Source organism: Bemisia tabaci, chromosome 2 (genome assembly GCF_918797505.1).
Source record: "Bemisia tabaci chromosome 2, PGI_BMITA_v3".
Lineage (NCBI taxonomy): Eukaryota > Metazoa > Arthropoda > Insecta > Hemiptera > Aleyrodidae > Bemisia > Bemisia tabaci.
In genome coordinates this window covers 72,757,834-72,779,324 of record NC_092794.1, presented here as the reverse complement: position 1 = coordinate 72,779,324, position 21,491 = coordinate 72,757,834, and the positions used below count along the sequence as shown (strand labels likewise).

At 42.1% G+C, this 21,491-nt stretch overlaps 1 protein-coding gene across 1 annotated transcript in view; it reads left to right on the top strand.

Annotated features, from left to right (window-relative positions):
- LOC109032040 (uncharacterized) overlaps positions 1-17,250 on the top strand; it is a 137,380-nt gene extending 120,130 nt beyond the window's left edge. The window contains 6 exon segments of the mRNA XM_019043945.2: positions 3,389-3,538; positions 6,865-7,193; positions 8,043-8,270; positions 9,786-10,389; positions 11,034-11,694; positions 14,510-17,250. Of these exon segments, the coding sequence (XP_018899490.2) occupies positions 3,389-3,538; positions 6,865-7,193; positions 8,043-8,270; positions 9,786-10,389; positions 11,034-11,694; positions 14,510-14,786 (2,249 nt within the window). The 3' untranslated portion in view covers positions 14,787-17,250.
- Positions 17,251-21,491: the final 4,241 nt, after the last annotated feature.

The following is a 21,491-nucleotide window of genomic DNA, read 5'->3' as shown; positions in this document are numbered from 1 at the left end:
TCCGTAAGGCAAAGCGCCTGCTTGAAAAGAAAAATCTCTCTGATAAAGAGTATTTTCTTTGTCACGAAAGAGTGGATTCATATATGAGCCCATGAGAAAACGTTGCTGAGCAATAACTTCTCTTCATCATCTTTCGTAGGTACAAGGAAAAAACTCTTTTCTTATTTTTCATAACAAGATATATTTTCATCACGACAAGACTAATTACCAGAGAGGTAACGCAATATTATTATGGGCTCATGCGACACTGAAATCTTTTCCGACAAGGAAAATTTTTCTTGTCGTAGTGATCTATTTTTCTTCGTATGCACACAATACATTTGAAGAGTGAAAATTCAATATTTGGTAAGCGCCAATAGGTGTCGCTGAGAACAAGCAACTCTTTCTGGCCTGTATCAGGAATTCAATGTCCTGAAAATAACAAATCTTCTTATGGAAATGAGTGAGAACACCGATGAAGAACACCATTTCTGTGTAAGCAACACGACTTCTCACGTGGTTGGATAGTGGTATCGTCACGAGTTGTCGCGCTTACTCAGAACTAGAGTCCCTTTATACTGAGAGTCAAGACTATGCGAATCCATTTCTGATTGGTCAACCGGATTTTAGGCCTTCACAGTGTCACAAACGGGAATAAAGATTACATTTTCACCAATTGCAAAGATTATAATCTGGAATGGACCGAGGAATTTCGGGTTCGACAAGGAACAAACGGAATGAAGAAGGAACGGAGAAAGGAATTTAAGAATGAGCCGATCAAAGATTACGAAAAACGTTCAATTTGTGTAATCAGATTTTTGGTTTGTTGACACCATGATCGTTGCCACCATGCAACGTTACCGTCGCGCTTACTCAGAACAACCTGGAAAATAGCTTTCTTCCAAAAATAAGATTAATGGAGATGTTGCATGTGTGAGAGATTTGCGATTTAACTGCTGTTTCTTATGTATAAGTTCGCGAGAAACACGATGGTGCCACTGGTTTTCTCTGAAATCAACTCCCAAGCGCAAAAAAAGCTCTCAAAGTGAGGCCAAAATGGAGGGGATATCCCGCCCTACCCTGAGAGTCCACCTCTACATCAAAACAAACTCTCCATGCAAAGATAGGGAGCAAATACATTAGCAGGGTTGCCGTGTTTTCAGTTTTGGAGTCCCCAAATGAAGTGGCAGCCCTGTCAATGTGTTTGCTCCCTATCTTTGCATGGAGAGTTTGTTTTGATGTAGAGGTGGACTCTCAGGGTAGGGCGGGATATCCCCTCCATTTTGGCCTCACTTTGAGAGCTTTTTTGCGCTTGGGAGTTGATTTCAGAGAAAACCAGTGGCACCATCGTGTTTCTCGCGAACTTTTACATAAGAAACAGCAGTCAAATCGCAAATCCCTCACACATGCAACATCTCCATTAAACGTCATATGAGTTTGCCTTCAATTTTTAGTGTTGGCAAAACAAGCTATCACGTAGTTGAATAGTGGTATCATCCCCCGCATAACAGTCATACGCTCTCTTTCGGCAAGAGCTTTTTATCAAACGGTAATGAGCAGAGGCGGATCCAGCAATTTGGCAACACCGGATTTCCTCCATTTAAACCTATGCTAAATAATCGATTCTTATCGGAGCACCTGGCCCCTCCAAGAATCGATACATTTTCATAGGTTTAAATGGAGAAAATACAATGTTGCCAATTTGGTGGATCCGCCAATGGTAATGAGGTCACTTTCACGACACGATCTTTGCAACAGCTGATGGCGCTTACCAGATTTTACGTTCCGCAAGCCTTACGTAATTTTTCGAAGGTGTTAAGGGTAGTTGCGTGTCAATATATACCGGGACACTTCTCTATGTATTAGTAATATCACTTCAATGTTCAATTTGCTGACTTCAAGATCCCTTCTCCCGTCTACAGCTATACTTTTATTTTACCGCTGTTTGGAACCGCCTGCATGCACGTTTTTTTCTGCTTTACTTCTTATTTAATTCAAACAATTGTAGTAAATGTATATTTACTGTACAGTAGCAACAGTAAATGATTTTTTTAATACCTATTATAGGAAGTACTAAAACTGATATAACTTGACACATCTTGGATAATCTGGAAGCTAGTTATGTCGATGAGCAGTTAACATAGCAATAAAAAAAATCGAAAGTCAGATGTACATTTACGTAGGTAAATTATAGGTCTGGAGTTTTAGAAAAGCACCGTTGCACTTTTTTTCTTGCCTGCTCGTAGTTTTGATTTTTTTTTTATGTCTTCATCTTTGAAAATAATGAAAAAATCTTCCTTGGGGGAAAAAAAAATCATCTATGAAAATGATACAAATGACACTCTTGTGTTTATTTCCTTCGAAAGGTACATTCTACAGGTGTCATTTGTACACGTTAAGCAAACGGTAGTGGCATTCGCAGAGCCGTAATATTTATGAGTACAGAGTATTAAACAAACCACGTATCTCATAAGAGGATGAACGACCTTAAATCCCTATCGGATGACATATAGCCAGACAGTGGCGAAGGATGAACGGTCGATTATCGATAATCCCCCATTTGAAGCCGTGGTAAAGAATCGATTATTAAGGTGTTCGTTACGAACACCCTGTTTATCGATCCTTTTCCACAGGTTTAAATGGAGGATCAATCGATTTATCGCAATGTATGCCATCCCACTGTAGCCAGAATCAGACTAACAACATCAGCCATTACTCGATTTTTTTCTCATAATATTATGTTATTATTTTCATTCATATATTACATTATTTTTAACAAGAGGAATGAGCAATATTTGGCCATGAAACTTATTTTTATATTCGCTAGAATATTCACGGAAGGTTGCAAGGTGTTATGTTGCTCAGTTTTCTTGTAAAAAATAAAATAAAATGAAACATGGAAGGAAATTAGGAAACACTGAATGTGGATGTGCTCATTGGACCACATTTTGCAATTAGAAACTGTCTAGCTTATTCGTATACAAACTCTTATGTGCAAAGGGAAACCAATGGCACGTACCGACGTACGCTCTTTCTAAACTGAACGAAAAAATTATAGCTCCTAATTTCAATATGAAGTCCAGTTAAAATTCTGAGGCCTTTCACACATTTACTCTCTTTCATAGAGAGATATTCACATAAATTAGAGGGCAGGCTGAATTTTTTCCAGCAGAACAAGCGCCACAATCTGAATTAGCATAATGTGTTTTTATAGTTAGAATTGCCTGATAATATTCCGTAGCAGTTCCCGCGAAAACTGAATATTCCAGGATTTTAAATTATCATAAGAAGGTGGCTTAAACACTTGAATGTTTCTCACAGTTTTTTGCGCTCAGATATTGAATTAAATACTCAGAGAGATGTTTAAACTGGATACAATTTGTGACAAATGTTCGCTTCTTTGTTGTAGGAAACAACAAACTAGAGAAGAAAGTGACGTTTGCTCGCTTACTGAGTAAAGTATCGACGGAGATCAGCTCTGGTTCGGAGGATACTGTTCAGATTACCAAAGATCCGGCCGCCGATTTGGCTTGGACGCACAGCGATGGTTCCGCAAAAGGTAAAGTATCTCCTACTTTAAAAATGTCCCAACAATTTATATGTTGTCACCCATCCGGCCAAAGTATCACAAGCGCCATGCGGCGTTCAAAAATTTCTGCCACCATTTTATTTTTTTACAGAGGAATGGGCCTATTGCAAACTTTTGCTACAGTAAAATTAAGCAGGGCCGGATTTACCTACTTGCTGCCCATGTGCCGCCTGTGTTTTTCCGTCCCCTTCTTATTCTTTAAGTGAATGTGCCGGTGGGGAAGGAGTGTATGAGACGCCTTTACTCGTGTTGGGCACATTTTTTATGAAAGCCCTGTCAACACTAACAAAATTTTACGGAACTTTACGCGAAAATTAAGTTCCGTAAACCCATCCCTGTTTGGACAAAGCCTTCCATTTATGACAAACAAACGAAAAAATAATGAAAGAACAAACATAAATGTGGTTTAATAATTGTATACCTTCCGGCGCTGCGCCGACCGCACTGTGTTTGGCGCAATGCGTGAAGTATTCATGCAGTCTTGTAGGCGCTATGCGTTCCATAGACACACCGTCCGCTTACTGGACTCAGAGGCCGAAAGTTCCGGGTGTAGCAATCAAAGCAATCGAAGCTACGGCTCCAGCACACGGAACTTTTGGCCTCTGCGCCCAAAACTGACGGTATGTCTATACAGTCCAAAGTTTTCTCCCGTGTCCGGTCAGGCTAAAATGAGTTTTTTCATTAGGGTGGAAAGTTCTGTCGATTTTCAAAAAATTGTCCATTTTGGAATAGGACACCAAAATGACAGCGGAGGGCAAGGATTCGATCGACATGAATCGACCGGAGAATAAAAACGTGAATCGATCGACATGAAACGATCGACAATCGACAAATCGATCGAGATGAATTGATCGAAAAGTAAAAATGTAAACCAATCGACATGATTCGATCGACAAAGAAAAACGTGGAGCGATCGACGTAATTCGATTGATTCACGGGTTTGTTGGTCGACTTACGGGGTTTGCCGATCAACTCACGAGATTTTTCGATCGACGCACGGGATATGTCGACCAATGCACGGGTTTTGTCAATCGTCTCACGGCTTTCCTCGATCAATTCACAGGTTTGTCGTTCGATCCATGAATCACGTTGATCGGATCATGTTTTTATCCATCGGTTCACGTCGGATCGATACATACCGATCGAATCCATACCCTCCAATAGTGACCTCCTAGGCCAGTGCTCTCATTTCCCGGAACTAGTTCCGAATTCCGAAACTTTTGAGATTTTCCTGAATTTTTCCGGAACTTTTGAAATTCCCAAAATATGCCGGATCTTCTGCATTTTCCGGAACTTTTTTGGGACTGTTGAAAAAATCTTAAAGGAATTCCGAAACTTTTGAGATTTTCCTGAATTTTTCCGGAACTTTGAAATTCCCAAAATATGCCGGATCTTCTGCATTTTCCGGAGCTTTTTTGGAACTGTTGAAAAAATCTTAAAGGAATCCCGGAGCTTTTGACGGTTACTGAGTGCGAGAAATCGGAACAGGAAAGTTCCAAATCCCGGAACTTTTGATGGACATGGAACGGGAGCATTGTCTTGCCGTCCAAAGTAAAACTCCCTATCTCCATTCAACACTTTTTCAATTTTTTTCTGACAAAATGATGTTTTACAAAGAACCTAACAAATATTCATCCTTCGTGATTTTGATAAACCATCGCCGTACTGCCGTGCTAAGGAAGAACGCCGTATAAGCCTTCAGACGTTGCCGAATTTCTTTCGGTAAAAACAGAATTTACTGGTAAAATTGTAAATATTCCCCCCGAAAAATTTCAGACAATTTTGTACGCAAGTTAATCTAAAATACCTGAAAATTTCAGGGAGAATTTGCTTAAATTTCGTCAAAAATACATGTTTTATCAAGGGAAATTTGACAACTCTCAAATGCTCATACGGCGTTCTTCCTTAGCACGGCAGCATACCATTTGGAACTAAAAATGTAAAAATGAAGCCTTTTCGCAATTGAATTTTCTCGCAATAGAACGGTAGGTACTGCCGCGAAGAACAGGAAGAACGCCGTATGAACATTCGAGAGTGGCCAAATTTTCTTCGATAAAATGTTTCTTTTTGAGGAACGCTATAGATATTTTTTATTGAGATTTTCAGAGACTTTGGATAAAATTGCGAACAAACTTGTTTGAAAAATTAGAAGGAAAATACTCATAAGTTTACTGGGAAATTCGTGTTTTATCAAAGGAAATTTGACAACGCCTGAAGGCTCATACGGCGTGTTTCCTTAGCACGGCAGAGTACGTGCAGGGGAAAACAAGCGGGAAAGTTCTATTACTGTCGTATTAGAAAAGCGCTCAGGTGTTAGTAAATGTATTTAGTGGAGAAAGGAAGTATAAACTCCGTCGACTTGGCTGGGAAACGGAAATAAAGCATCAGCTGATATCAAACAAAGGTTACCAAGGAAACCGTAAACGCGTATTTTTGTTTCCCGAAAATGAGCTCACCGTTGAGCTCATCAGGCGCGTTTTTTTTAAAGGCTTCATTTGAGTTCAACGATCAATTTCGATAAGAATTACTCTACCGCTAAGAAATTTTCTCATAGACAAACGATCGAAACTACCTGCGCATTACGTTAAAAGCATAAAATACAGTTTTCACAGCTTTATTTATTTTAAAAATGGAACCCCCCCCCCCCAAAAAAAAAGCCTACACATCGATGAGCTGGTGCGCCATTTAAACGCATTAGCACTAGTATACTAGTACTCAGAGGCAAGTCGAAATCAAAAAGCGCTGCCTATCGGCTGAGCGCTTAAGGTGATTCGATGGACGCCATATTTTGTGTTAGAACGGCATGCGATATATCGCATCAATTGGTTCCATTATTTTGGCTACTCGTCATTTTTCTCGAATTTTGAGATCGCAATTCTGTTGTCAGGAGACTAAATCACTCACTTACCAATCTTAACAAAGAAATTCAACGTAATAAAGGCGTGGTTTTTTCAGAGAGAAAACATCGCATTCGAGTGCAGTTTTGATATCAGTATCGAATGCGATGTTTTCTCTCTAAGAAAACCACGCCTTTATTACGTTGAATTTCTTTGTTAAAATTGGTAAGTGAGTGCTTTAGTCTCCTGACAACAGAATTGCGATCTCAAAATTGGAGAAAAATGACGAGTAGCTGAAATAATGGAGCTAATTGATGCGATATATCGCATGCCGTTCTGACACAAAATATGGCGTCCATCGAATCACCTTAATGCAAGATTTTGAGTGAAGTTAGGGCGCTTTTGCTGTGGATGGTGGTGTGATGGACTATTGGATTGAGCGACAAAGGTGTTTTGCAGGTGAGCCGAAGAGAAGGCCGGGGCGGTTGAGCCTGGACATCGGCGCGCCCTCGAAGAAGGCGGCGAGCGCGGACTCGATCATCGCCATGTTCCGCAACTTCTCGGCGGACGCGGCGGACGCGATCCAGGGCTCGGGAGGGCGCTTCAACAGCATGATGTCCGTCGCGAGCACCCTCAGCGCCTCGACGCCGCAGGACGACCCGAGCGCCACGCCGACCGGGCCCTGGCAGGGCTCCGACCTCTCCCTCTCCTCCGCCCTCCGGAGCCCCACCTCCTCCTCCAACCCGCCCAGCCCCGTCCTCGCCCGCAGGCACTCCAACACCATCCAGGTGAGTACCGCCCTTGTTTTTAGTAGAGTCCCTCTATACTGAGAGTCAAGACAATTCGGCTCATGGATGTCACAAACGGGAATAAAGATTACAGAAATTGAACGTTTTTTGTAATGTTTGATCGGCCCATTCTCAAATGCCTCTCTCCGTTCCTCCTCTCATTCCGTTTGTTCCTTGCCGAACCCGTAATTTCCTGGTCCATTCCAGATTATAATCTTTGCAATTGGTGAAAATGTAATCTTTATTCCCGTTTGTAACACTGTGGAGGCCTAAAATACGGGAACCAATCAGAAATGGATTCAAATTGTCTTGACTCTCAGTATAAAGGGACTCTAGTCTTTAGTAGAGTCCCTTTATACTGAGAGTCAAGACAATGCGAATCCATTTCTGATTGGTCAGCCAGATTTTAGGCCTTCACAGTGTCACAAACGGGAATAAAGATGACATTTTTACCAATTGCAAAGATTATAATCTGGAATGGACCGAGGAATTTCGGGTTCGACAAGGAACAAACGGAATGAGAGAAGGAACGGAGAAGGGAATTTAAGAATGAGCCGATCAAAGATTATACGAAAAACGTTCAATTTGTGTAATCTTTATTCCCGTTTGTGACTCCATGAGGGGTGTTGCCTTGACTCTCAGTATAAGGGGACTCAGTATTAAGGTAAAGATCGAGTGACACTAATATCGAATCAAAAGTATATCGAAGGAGATTGACTCTAGGCAAGTGGTCTTCAAACTCGTTGCAAAGTGCCAATCTCGATCAGATTTCTTGATGTCTGGTCTCTCGGCATCTGAGATTCTTGTTTTGCCTTTAATATATCTGATCAAATGTTTTCGTATTTACAGATTTCAGTTTTAGAACCACACAGCGCTCAGACGAGTTCCAGTTTACTCCATCCACCGACTATTCTGCTAGAGGCCTCAAACAAGTGCCTGTCTCCGATTCGAGAACTTCCCACACCGGCTCCCTCACCAGCTTTGAGTCCCGTTTTCAGGCGGAAAAACGGAGATAAAGAGAGCACAGGAGAGGAAACCTCTATTTTCTTATCGGTCCCGACAGAATATTACACACGGGTAGGTGTGATTTTTTTTTTTTTTGTTTCATGCAATGTTAAGCAATTTTTCACTTGGGAGGAGTACAGGGCGATCCATATTAAAATCTGCATCTGTTTGAACATGGCATCTGAGTTTAAGAGAATTATCTTGTTTTGATGGTAGCTACTTCACATGAATCTGTGTAACTGAGTACAAACCGACAATGAAACTACCAGACCATGTATTTTGTTTGCAATATTTAAAAATCTCCGCTTCCATTTTATTCATTTATTTTTTATATATTATTAGGTATGTAGTTTATATATTATTTGGACGTATTTCTGTCAAACGGAACTAAGCGCCATTAGGGGAGGAATGTAGAGGGGGCTTAGATTGGCGGCGGAACCGAGCGTCAGGCTCAATCCGTCCTATACTTACAATGCTTTTCCATCGCGCTTAGTTCCGTTTGACAGAACGCGCTATCCGGCATTCTAAATTCCTCAAATGGAACTTAAATTGGCGCTTAGTTCCGTTTGACAGAAATACGTCCATTTATTCTCTCCTTAGCACTACCTAATTGCTCTGAAGAGAAAAAATTTCTCTCCCATACAGTGACTTATTGCTCCAGAGGAAAAATATTTTGCCCCGGAACACTAACTGATGGCTGAGGAGAGAAGATATTACTCTCCGTAGCACTAACTAATTGCTCAGGAGAGAAAACATTTTTCTCCAAAACACTAACTAATTGCTCCGGAGAGAAAATATTTCTCTCCGTACCACTAACTAATTGGTCTGGAGAGAAAACATTTCTCTCCAGAGCAATTAGTCAGTGCCCGTAACCTTGGAGTAGGTATGTGATGTGGTATCTCACGAAAATGAAGGAAAATCCCAGCTTTTCACTTGTCTCTAATTACTGGCATTAATGACTGTAGGTGTGATGTTCGCATTGTTGAATGCGGAAATCAAACGCGCAACTGTTCGAATTGTGGATCCTGGCTAGATTCTGCTGCTCCTACGACTGTACGTCACACAGTTTGTAAATTACGTACCCAACACATTTCATGTGCAGATTTTCAGACTTTTTAATTGAAATGGGATTGAATCGCCATGTTGCCGCGCCGCTCTTTCTACATTTTCTCTTCGCACATTTTCTGCCGCCGATTATTGAAATTTGTAGACAAAGCCATAGACAAAGAAGACATAGGGAGTGAGGAGCTGTCCTATCGACTGAAGTGGGTGGTTCCTATAGAATAAGGGAGAAAAAGATGAGGTAACTATCGGGGGGTGCCGTTAGTTAGTCTATCACTTACCTCCTGTGTCCATCCCAACCACCCGTTTCCACTAGTAAGATCTCTCCATACCTCTTTTGTCTTCTTTGTCTATAGCTTAGTCTATCAATTACCTCCTGTGTCCATCCCAACCACCCGTTTCCACTAGTAAGATCTCTCCGTACCTCTTTTGTCTTCTTTGTCTATAGCTTAGTCTATCAAATTCAATAATCGGCCTGCTGAAAGACTGCTGGTTTTATAACTTGTTTTTGAATTGTGTCCGCAGTTGGAGAGGCGAAGCTCCGAGGGCATGACGAAGCAAGGGAAGCCGAGCTCCTTGAACGTGAGCATCCCGACGGTGACGGTGGAGGAGCCCTCGCCGACGGGCTCGCTGCCGACGCTGCGGATATCCCCCGGGTCGCCGCCGCCGCGGAAGGAGCCATTCATGTCGAGCAAGGAGCTGCTGAGCCCGGAGGAGGCGGCGACGCGGGGGCCGGACGCGGGCGCGGGGCCGCCGACCATCACCATCACCTACTCGATGAGCGAGGTGGAGTCGGACTCGGAGGCGGCGGGGGCGGGGAAGGGGAAGGCGCCCTCGCCGGGGGGCGGCGGCATGGACTACCTGAGCCCGTTCAGCGTGGGCACGAGCCGGGCCGAGCACGCCTCCGAGTCGAACCTCAGCTCCTCCGGCTACAGCACGGGGCCCTCCCGCTGCGGCTCCAACAACCCGCTCTGCCCCTCCGAGCCGGAGGACCACCCGCCGCGCCGCCCCTCGCCCCTCCTCCGGACGCCCACCGCCGCCGAGAGGGCCCGCGTCGCCTGCGTCATGCGCCAGCGCTCCGATTCCGAGACCCTCTCCGACGACTTCCATCTCGAGTCCAACGACGAAGGTATCAATCCTCTTTTCTAGAGTACCTTTATTCTGAGAGTCGAGACAATGTGAATCCATTTCTGATTGGTTCCCGTATTTTAGGCCTTCACAGTGTCACAAACGGGAATAAAGATTACATTTTCACCGATTGCAAAGATTATAATCTGGAATGGACCAGGGAATTACGGGCTCGGCAAGGAACAAACGGAATAAGAGAAGGAACGGAGAAAGGAATTTGAGAATGGGCCGATCGAAGATTACGAAAAACGTTCAATTTGTGTAATCTTTATTCCCGTTTGTGACTCCATGAGGCGGTGTTGTCTTGACTCTCAGTATAAAGGGACTCTACTCTTTTCATTCATTTCTAACATACTGGCGGTAGCAACGAACCACACCTCTAGAATGGCCGACATGCACAAACACTGCGTAACACAAGTAACAGAAGTATCGTCACGGTAAAATATGGGGGGGGGGGGAGTTAAATCCCATTATCTCTAGAGATTCCAGGGTGCCAGAGTAAAAAAAAAAAAAAAAAAAACACACTTGAAAATGGGGTCCGTCCGGCATCCCTGATTACTGTGCGCGGCAATATTTTCCATGTGCCATCTTTATCTCCTCTGTTTTGTTTTCAATGAAGTGACGTACTGTATTTACCCTCCCTAGGTTTCTCGACGGACCATGTGACGGCGCACCCGGCGATGGCCGATCCAGAGCCGGAGGGTTCGGCGGCACCCGTCCCGCCGCCGCGCAGAAGCCGGCCGGTGAACCTGGAGAGATTCTCCTCAACGCACAAATCCAAATGCTTCAGTAGTGTAGAGAGCGATCTAGACTGTCTTAGAACCCCAACCCAGAGCGCCCGAAGTGCCGAAGACGTTTTTTTAGACGTAAGTAACCGCGGACCAAAACTGAGCCCGGAGTTGGGGGCGAGCCCGGAGAGTCCACCGGGCGCCCTCTCGCCCTCCCTGAGCCCGCTCAGCGACCGGCGCGGCGACCTCTCGTCCTCGCCCCACGGGCGCCTCTCGCCCTCGCTCGCCGGGCGCCTCGCCGAGTCGGACGGGATGTGCGACTTCGGCTCCGACGGGAAGAAGCAGGCCGGCGAGAAGTGCAGACATCGGAAGCGACGGCGGCGGAACAAGGGGGTCGGCGGCTCCTTGGCCGGCACCACCTTCAGCCTCCAGAACCTCCTCGACGTGCCCGGCAAGCGAAGCTGCGAGACCTACACCCTCGCTCGCTCCAGGCAGAGCCCCAAACGCCGCTCCAAAGCACGCCACATCGCCAACTCCTCAACATCCTCGTCCTCTGCTGAAAGTCTGAGCTCCCTCAGGTACAGTCACAAATTTCCGTCTTCCATGTCACTCTGTTACTTTTTTCTGGTCAGGTCAACCCATGCACTGTTAAAAATCAATGATTTACTCCGAGTGAATAACTGGCGTGAAAAAAAAATCCAGCGCGAATTTCGCGCCGTACTCTGAGTGAATAGATCAGAGCGTAAATATTACCAACGACGGACGAATTAGTTAAGGTACCTCAAGTAGCGTGAATTCAGGGCATCCTGATGCGAGCGCCGAATGGCAAAGTGGTAGCGCATTCGTCTATCACCGCCGCGACTCGAGTCCATATCCATGCTGCGGCAGTTCCGTTTTACGTTTGCCTGTCAGATTTTCATTCCCGTCAGAGCGCGAAATTTGCACCCAGCTTATTTCGCGGCGGATCCATGCACTCAGAGTAACAGGTGGTCAAAATAGCAACTGAGTGAGCGTGAATTTCGCGCCGGGATTTTTAACAGTGTAGAGTACAATAGAGTCGCAATGTATTGGAGCGCCGTTGAAGTCAATCCATGAACGGGCCATTCCGAGCCCCTTTTTACACGTTTAGGAACAACGTGTGCACCGTTTGTTTCCTTATGCGCACAAGAGTTTTCACAGATGAGCTAAAATTTGTAGTTCCGAATAGCGAAATGTAGTCAAAATGATCACGCCATTACATCGCTGAGCAACGAGGGAGCTTACACGTAAAATTCGCTTCACTCGCATGCTTTTATTTAAAATTATATAAAAAAATATGTGAATGAAGAGAAGAAAATCAGTTGAGTTTTATGTAATGTTTCATCATTTGAAATGATAATAATTCCATCAAACCTCACAAAAACCTCAAAATCATAAGTTGAAAACATCAAACATCGCAAGTTTGAATAATCGTATCAAACATGGTGCGGCTGGCGCGCACGGCGCGATTCGCATAGTAGCGCCTTACAAGTCTGCAGGATACTTCATGTATTGCGCGTACAGCACGGTGCGCGCAACGCATACTGTAGCGCCTTTCAAGCCTGCAGGATACCTCATGTATTACGCGTACAGCACGGTGCGCGCAACGCATACTATAGCGCCTTTCAAGCCTGCAGGATACTCATGCATTGCGCGTATACCACGGTGCGCGCTCAAGACGTCGGAAAGTCGTATTGAGCGCGCTATGCTATAGCGGGCTCATTGGAATACGCCGCGAGGCGGCCGGTAGATCTTCATACTAGCTCCATTGCATCCTGGGTTATTTTTAATGCCTCTCCGTGGCGGGAACGTAGTTGTATTTTCTCATCGCGATAATTGAACGTGGAGACCGTTTAGAGTGCTGCTAACATTTTTTTTAATTAATGCCGAGAACAAAAGAATCTAATATGACACTTTATGTCCTGCTAAAGCTCTCTAATATTTACGTAGCTACCGATTTACTTAGAGCAGATCGCCGTTTGAAAATATTCTTATCGGTTACACGTGCAAGCTGCGAGGCCATGTAACAGGGTTTCCGATTGGCTGTCATTTCGGTAGGCAGTGAAGGCCAAGATATTCAGCAAGTTACCAAGTGTCCTGCGACCCCACCAATCCTTGCTATGACATCACGAGACCCTAATCGTTGACTCCTCCGTCTTCTTCTCCTCCTTCACGGCGACAACGCCATTTCTGCACCTCGTATTTCGGCTCCTATTTTATAGATTTTTGTAAAACTTGATATCAGGAGGTATTTTTTGACGAGAAACTCGAATTTTTAGTCCAATTTTTGAAATTCGTAAATCCAAGATGGCGGATTTGGCTCAGAATGCTATCTCGGCTCCTATTGCATCGATTTTCGTAAAACTTGGTATCAGGGGGTATTTTCCGACAAGAAACTCAAATTTTCAGTCCATTTTTCGAAATTTGAAAATACAAGATGGCGGATGTGGCCTGAAATGACCGGAGACAGGAGCTAGGACTCCGCGCATCATCGCCAGTTGCCGCACACTAGTCTCAGGAGTTCTGGACAAAACAGCCTTATAAAGTAGCTTCATCGGCGCTTCAGAACTTTGCGACTCTATTGTACTCTATGGGTCAACCTAAAGAAATTGGTCGATTCAACACACTTTGGTGTTGAATCGACCCAAACCGTAGACTACTCTAAGACATGGGGGCATGAAGAATGTGTTCTGTCCAACCTATGTACTCTTGTATTCCTCCTAGTGGTCAAAATCGCTACTTGCGAGTGGCTGGCGCTTTTGACTTACACCGATGCGATCCAGGTACGATCCGGAGGTTGGTGACTAATTTTTAGCGAGGTTGCAGATTTTCAAGACAAGATTCGATTTCAAGAGAAATTTCAATAAATTTCAAGATTTGATCACCTCAATCCAAAGATTTGGTTGATTTGACACAGGGAAAAAGAACCCCCCCCCCCAAAAAAAAAAAAAAAAAAAAAAAAAAATTCTACCAATTTAGCCACTTTGTGTTTTAGTTCCCATATAAACACAAGATTTGGGTTACTTTTTTTTACTCTGTATGCGACCTTCTTCCTTTCTTTTCCGATTGCTTCTATAGCAGATTAGATGAGTAGACAAAAGGCAAAATTTAGGCATTCCGATACTTATTATTTAAAAAAACTTTCACGCATAACACGATTTGCGCAACGAAAATCATTTGGAATCGATGCGAAAATATCCTTCCCTGTGTCTAGCCGTAGTTCTTGTAAGATAATCGCCTGCGAACGCTTAATGCTTTAGATAGCCAATTTTACAAGGATCGAACCAATTTCCCGCTATTAAATGCCGTTTAATTAATAAATTAATCCCTCCGATGTCCGTGTTTTACTTTCATTTTGCTTCTTCTGTGTCGCAGATTTTCCCGCAAATCGGAGCGAGGAGCGAAGGAGCTGAGAGAGAAGTCGCGGACTTGCGAGGAGGGGAAAACCTGCCTGGAGGCGCCCGTTCTGAATCCGCGACTCAAGCGGAGTTGCAGCAGCAGCGAGAAACTTTACTCGTACAAAAGCTCCTCCATCATGTTAGAGAACGAGGCGTCGACAGAGCCGTTACTGGCCACCAGCAGCGCCAGCTCCAAAAACACTGGCTTCTTCATTGTATCCCCGAGAGGGCGCACCGATCAAACCTACGACTAGTTCCATGCAAAAGCCAAGCTCTCCACTACCTTGCTAAGGAAAAACGCCGCACAGTGGATCGAATCAATAGGAGAGGTCGGACAAAATTTGAAAACTTTAAACGCTCATAACTCCATTCATACAAAATTTTGAGGCTCTAAAAGTGGCTCCATTGGTTTTCTGGTGAAATTTTCTACTTGAAACACCCTTTGAAATGTAAAATGTGACGAGATAAACACCTAAATTTGCTGTTTTAGTCCAAAATTTCATGTCCGGCCTCTCTGATTGACTCGATCCACTGTGCGCCGTGTGAATATTCGAGAGTTGCAAAATTTCCTCTCGGGAAATCGTTATTTTTAAAGAAATGTACGAATATTTGGACCGCGTTAAACAGGAAGGAACCAAGCCACATCAGCTATTGCCAAATTTAACAATGGTATTTTATTTTTTACGAGCGAATGTTTGTGCGGATTCCTTTGAAAATGTTAAGGAATTTGCTTTGTATTATGGAGAAAATTCACTGAAATTTGCGCAAAAATCCGCACAACCGTTTTCATGTAAACAATTTAATTGTCCAGTTAAATTTGTCAATAGCTGATGTGGCTTGGTTCCTTTCTCTCTAACGCGATCCATTTTTCTTGAAATTTTCAAGAACTTTAGGTGAAATTGCAAACAAAATAATCTGAAAAAATTGGAGGACAGATATTTACAAATTTTCCCGAAGATTCGTGATTTACCAAAGGAAATTAGGCAATGCCTGAAGTTTCATAGGGCGTTTTTCCTTAGCACGGCAGTCCAGTGCCGTGGAGTTCTTTGCGATGTATCGATTGATCTGCCTTTTAACCCCATGGCAAAGGATCGATGACAAACAGAGTGTTCGCAAAGAACACACTAATCGATTCTTTACCATAGCTTTAAATGGAGAAATATCGATAATCGATCATTTACGCCTCGCCACTGAGCTCAAGCAAAGAGCGGAACTCTTTCAATTAGTAAGATATGCAACACGTCATGCTGCTTTGCTAAGTCGCTTCTGCCAATATCTTGTCTGCTATTGCCAGGGAGTTGGTTTAGTATCTAAGTCTATTGATTCTAATATTTTATCGCAATAATTCATTTCCTTCTATAACTCTCATTTTTTACTGCGCTTTCATTTTCTCGCATTCAATTTTATTCCCTCCTCTTTTTCTAAGATTCTTTCTCATTATTTCGTTTTTCAGGAAAGGGAAATTAATTTTTGTCATCTTGTAAAAGTTATCAATTAGACTACTCATTCCAAATTATTGTATTAATATGAGAATTTCATTGGACACCGGAGAAATGTAATAGTTTCGATTGGTCATCATATAGTTCATCATAGATTCCCGATGATATTGCCGTTCCTGAGGATATATGTGAACCATAATCATAACTATGGTAGCATTATAATTACCGCAGTCCAATGGCAAAACTGTAGAAGTACCCATCTCGAATTTTGACTTTTTGAGTTGGATGTAATTCCACGGTCATGGTTTAAGTATACCTAACAGTTTGGTAAGTAAGTTTCCCCTATAAGTCCCAGAGTAATAATTCACATCTCTTCTTCCGAAGTTCTTTACATATTTTCTCTTGAGCATAGAAACTTAGTCCTCAAATGTTCATTTATTACTTTCTTTACCACCGTCACGAATCCGGGAGCGAACATAGTTGATGCGCGTTACTGCAATTACAATGTATTCTGTGGCGATGTCCAAAAAGTATTTTTTTGCCGTTTTTTTTTGTCAACCTAGTGACGGTTTAAACATTTTTGCCTCGTCTTTTTATACTTCATGTTGATTTTCCCCTTTATATCACTTCTGCACCTTGTTCATTTTCCCCTCCCCCATTTGATCTCAAATTTTCTTTTCTTTTACACTTTTTCTGTAATATTTCCTTTTAAAAAAGAAAAAAATAAGGAAACTGTTATTTATATTTAGAAATGGGCAATTTCAACGTCAAAATTCTAAAAAGTTCAAAAATTAATGCTGTGTCTTAAAGAGGATGAATTGTTTTTTCCCCTTCAATGCGTCTTATAATTAGTTATAACGATATTCCTGTTTATAAATTAATCCTCTTCAACATTATCTGTGTATTTCCTTTAATAAAAAAGTAGTTTCCTTTCATGAGGAATTTAACGTGAAATTCTAAAAGCTGTTATAGTTTATCGAGTTGAACTTAAACTCTTCTCTTTCATCTTACGCTTGAAAACTGTTAAGAGGGGGAGGAAATATCTTCCTCGGATACAAAATCCGGTTAAAATGGATTATTTTTCTTCTCCTCTTTTTTTTTACTTTCTCATCTCTAGGCCTTGAATTTTCTTTTCTATACATCCTTGCCTTTTTTATGCATCAGACTTATATTAGCTTTGTCACTCAATCTTTAGAAACTTTGCTTTGAAAAATCTTAAGACAATTAGTTTACTTGTTAATATAATATTACGCATAAAAAATAAATTATTTTAACAATAGTTCCGTGAGTTTTTCCTTTTCCACACTGCCTAATGTGCCCAAACCCATGGCTCAAGTTCAAACATATGGACGTATTTATATCAAACAGAACTATGTGCATTATGACGTGAGCCCTGTTATGCACAAATCCGTATGGGTCTCAGGGCTCATGTCTTTAAGCACATGGTTCCGTTTGGCAGAAATATGTTTATATATCGACGGATAAATGGACCACCATATTGATCATGTGAGCACGGTAAATGTTGATCAGCATAGTTGAAGGAATTTGGAACTGGAATGCCTCCACTGCAGCAGTGCACTATGAGGGAATACTTGAAAGGCCCTCGTGCGCGTCAAATTACGGACAAACTTAAAGGTCACCGATGACACGAAATCACACCACTAGCCAACCAACGGTCTTCAAGGGTGATCGATGACATCTGAGTCTGTTCGTATTGCAATCGTGTGATAATAAAACCAAGAGTCCCTCAGCAATTTCAAGACGGCAAGTGATTCGCTGTGCCCGACACGTTGGTCGGTGAGCGCGCACGAGCAACTATTTAAACTCCCCGGAGATCAAATTGCATACTCAACGAGATGAAGGCGCTTCAAACGATTACGCTAGTTGGCATCGCGGCCGGCCGGTGTCCTCTGGTCGGATATACACTCCGATTTCGATGAACTATTTTGATTATAGAATTAATAAATAGCAAGTCTTGTGTTTGCACTCATGTTGATTTTTATTTTGGTTAGGGTTTATTTATCAATTCTACTCTTATATGTGATGGTGTTGCATACCCGAGAAAATTAAGGAACTTTCAGAGATTGCGAGATCTTCAACGAAGCAGGCAAACTTACAGTGCTCACGGAGGGAGAGTTGTCCTTTTGTGTGTCCCTTTTTTATTGATCGTAGAAAATAGGCTATTATAGTATTGGCGGGCTTCAGTATACAAATGAGACGGTAACTCAACGCAACCGTTGAAATCTCTCTTAGGTTCAATTTTAATCAAATAATCGTGAAATATTTGACACGAAGAAAGTAATTATCCGAAGGAAAAAAATTAAATCCTAATTTTCTTGTGACAATAACATACACGTATGATATTTTGAAAAAATCCATGGGTATTATCTCGTGAGAGGTTTTGCATGTGTCGCAAGCAATGTACGAGTAGACAAGGCGCGATTTTAAGCATTCTGATGCATGTCTCTTCACAAGAACTTCGCATAGAACACGATTTGCGCAACGAAAATTACTAAAACCTACTCCTATATAAGATATTAACGTTCTTATACTTTACATTGATTACAACTATTTTGAATTCCCTGCTTACCTGTTTGCTCACGACTCTGAATCAAATCGCAAACTACAACGGTTTTGGCAGGGTTCTTAATCGAACAATGTTCCTTCCTCTTGCGTCGCTCAATGTGTTAACAACGCGCAACAAATAAGCCGAAGCACCAAAATTGGGTTTGTCCTTCTTTTATTCCGCAGAGGCTGTTACGATGACGTACGCGATATCGACGGTGAAACTACCAAACCACGTATCTCGGTTTGCGACGTCGCAGACTTCCTGTCATACTTTATTTTTTAAATGAAAAACTACTTAACATCCAGTCTTGAAAATTTCTGTGATTTTTCCTCTTTGTGCGGAGAAAATTCCGTGAAAATTTCAAGGAATGATATTGATTTGGTCTACTTCAAAAAAATAAAATGTGAGCGTAGATTTTTAAACACCGCAAACGAGATACGTGGTTTGGTAGTTTCACCGTCGATATGTCTCAAGTACTTAGACTTTTGTTTTTCCATGAGCGGGAGGTTTAATTTTACGCATTAAAAAAGTTAAATATCTTAGGTAAGAGTCGGTTCCAGTAATTTTTGTTGTGCAAATCGTGTTCTACGTAAAACTTTGACTAACATAAGTCGCACGTAGCAGAATGCTCAAATTCGTAACTTGTGTACTGGTTCATTAACAACCACCGGCAATTCACAAGCGACATGTTGGTTCGATAAACCGCAATAATGCGCATCGGCGTGATTAAGGTTTGATGGCAATGAACTTCAACTTCAAAAGCACGATTCCAGCTTAGAGCTCCTATATTTTTTTTGATACTCTACGCATTGTCATGAGGCTAATTTATTCGCTTGTCCGATCCAAACCCTAATAGGGTCACGGATTTCACTACTTACGCTCTTTTGAATGTGCCGATTACCACCATATTTATACATGCATGCATGCTCCTGCATGCACATATTTTCCAAAAATTGAACTTTCCTGTGAATTCTCTGACTTACCCTGGTTCGTCGTAACCTACCTTCCTGGTTTTCCAGACCGCTGGCAGCCCGCATATACCTAGTCCGGAATTCGAATAGTTGCTCGCTTCAATTTCGACTGTTACAAACTGAAAAATTGCGCTATTTTCATCTCAGTATCGCGAGAATCACGCGTTTCTTACCGACATATACGTTAAATCCTGAGAAATTGCGCTTTTATCAGCATGTATATCGCGCAAAATGCATTTTTCTCTCATAATAATGAAAAATTACGCAAGAATTACCGCAATATCAGGCAAATACGTGATGGTTTCAGAGGGTTTGTCAATTTACAATTACAACAAATTCCGAATTTGTCACCTCGATATCGCGGAGTGCACGCAATTTTTACTGCGGTCGATGAAATATTTTAAAGATCCCACATTTTCACTTCAATCGCGGAATAGACGTGACTTTAATATCAATGTGAGCATAATTTTCACGAGCGTAGTTAATTCAGATAGGAGACCACAGAGCAGCTATGAATCGCCTGCAATTTCGCGTGATACCACATACTTACCCCGGAGTTTGAATAGTTGCTCGCTTCAATTCTGACTGCTACAAACTGAGAAATTGCGCGATTTTTATATCAATATCGGGAGAGGCCCGCAATATGTCTGACGGATTATTTAAATCCTTAGAAATTGAGCACTTTTCATTTCGGTTTCACGCAAAATGCATTTTCTCTCTCGCAATTTTGCGAGCAAAAATGAGAAATTACGCAAGACTCACGCAAATACGCGATTGTTCCGGAGAATTCGGAAAATCATCAAAAATTTCCGACGGATTCTTTCAAACCTGAGACATTATGCGCTTTTTATCTTGAGGTCACGCGAAATGCATTTTGTGCTTCGCGCTTGCGATTTTGCCCCCCCCCAAAAAAAAAAAAAAAAAAAAAAAAAAAAAAAAAATGAGAATTACGCGAGAATCGCGGCAAAAACGCGATTGTTTCAGAGGTTTGGTAAAATTACAACAAATTCCGAATTAGTCGCCTCAATATCGCGGCGTGCCAGCAAATTTTACAGCGGTTTATGATAAATTTTAAAGATCCCACAATTTTTACTTCAATCGCGGAAAAGACGCGGTAGTTAATTCAGATAGGAGAGCTGCTAGGTATGAATCTCCTTCAATTTCGCGTGATACCACATACCTACCCGAGAGTTCGAATAGTTGCTCGCTTCAATTCCGACCGTTGAAAAGTGAAGCATTGCGCGATTTTCATCTCAATATTTCTCGAATCACGCGATATTTCCGACGGATTCGTTAAAACCTGATATATTATGCGCTTTCCATCTCGGTATCCAATCATTTGGATTGATAGAAATGAAAGTTGGACGCATTTATGCTAAAAGGAACTATAGCATAGTGTGTGAGGGAACGGAGACAGGCATTTGGGAATGAGTTGATTTAAGATAACAAGAAACGTCCGATTTGTGTAGTCTTTATTCCCGTTTGTGACATCCACGAGCCGCGTTGTCTCAACTCTCTCTGTGAAGGGACTCTAGGTTGAACCACTGAGTTCGGAAATATATCGAATGACGTATCACTAGATCAGTTTATCTATTTTAACTGATAAGACGGCACACAGTGGAACAAGTCTTTGGAAGAGGTCGGACATGACATTTTTGACAAAAATTGTAAATTTGTACGTTTATTTCCTCACAATGTTAATTTTAAGGTGTCCTTTTTTTTTAGAAAATTTTACGAGGAAACCAAAGAAAGTACCTTTTAAAAACTATAATTTCACATTCGCGAACATATGACGACTCATATGTAACAATGGCGGATGTGAAAAATTACCTTTTTGAAACACGCTGAAAAAACTGTTTCGGCATCGAGAAAATCTTGAGGAAATACTTGTGATGTGATCTTCGTGATCTGTGCATTACGCCAGAGGCAAACATATTAAATTTTTGTGTGACCAATGCAGTTTTTTAAGCGTGTTTCGAG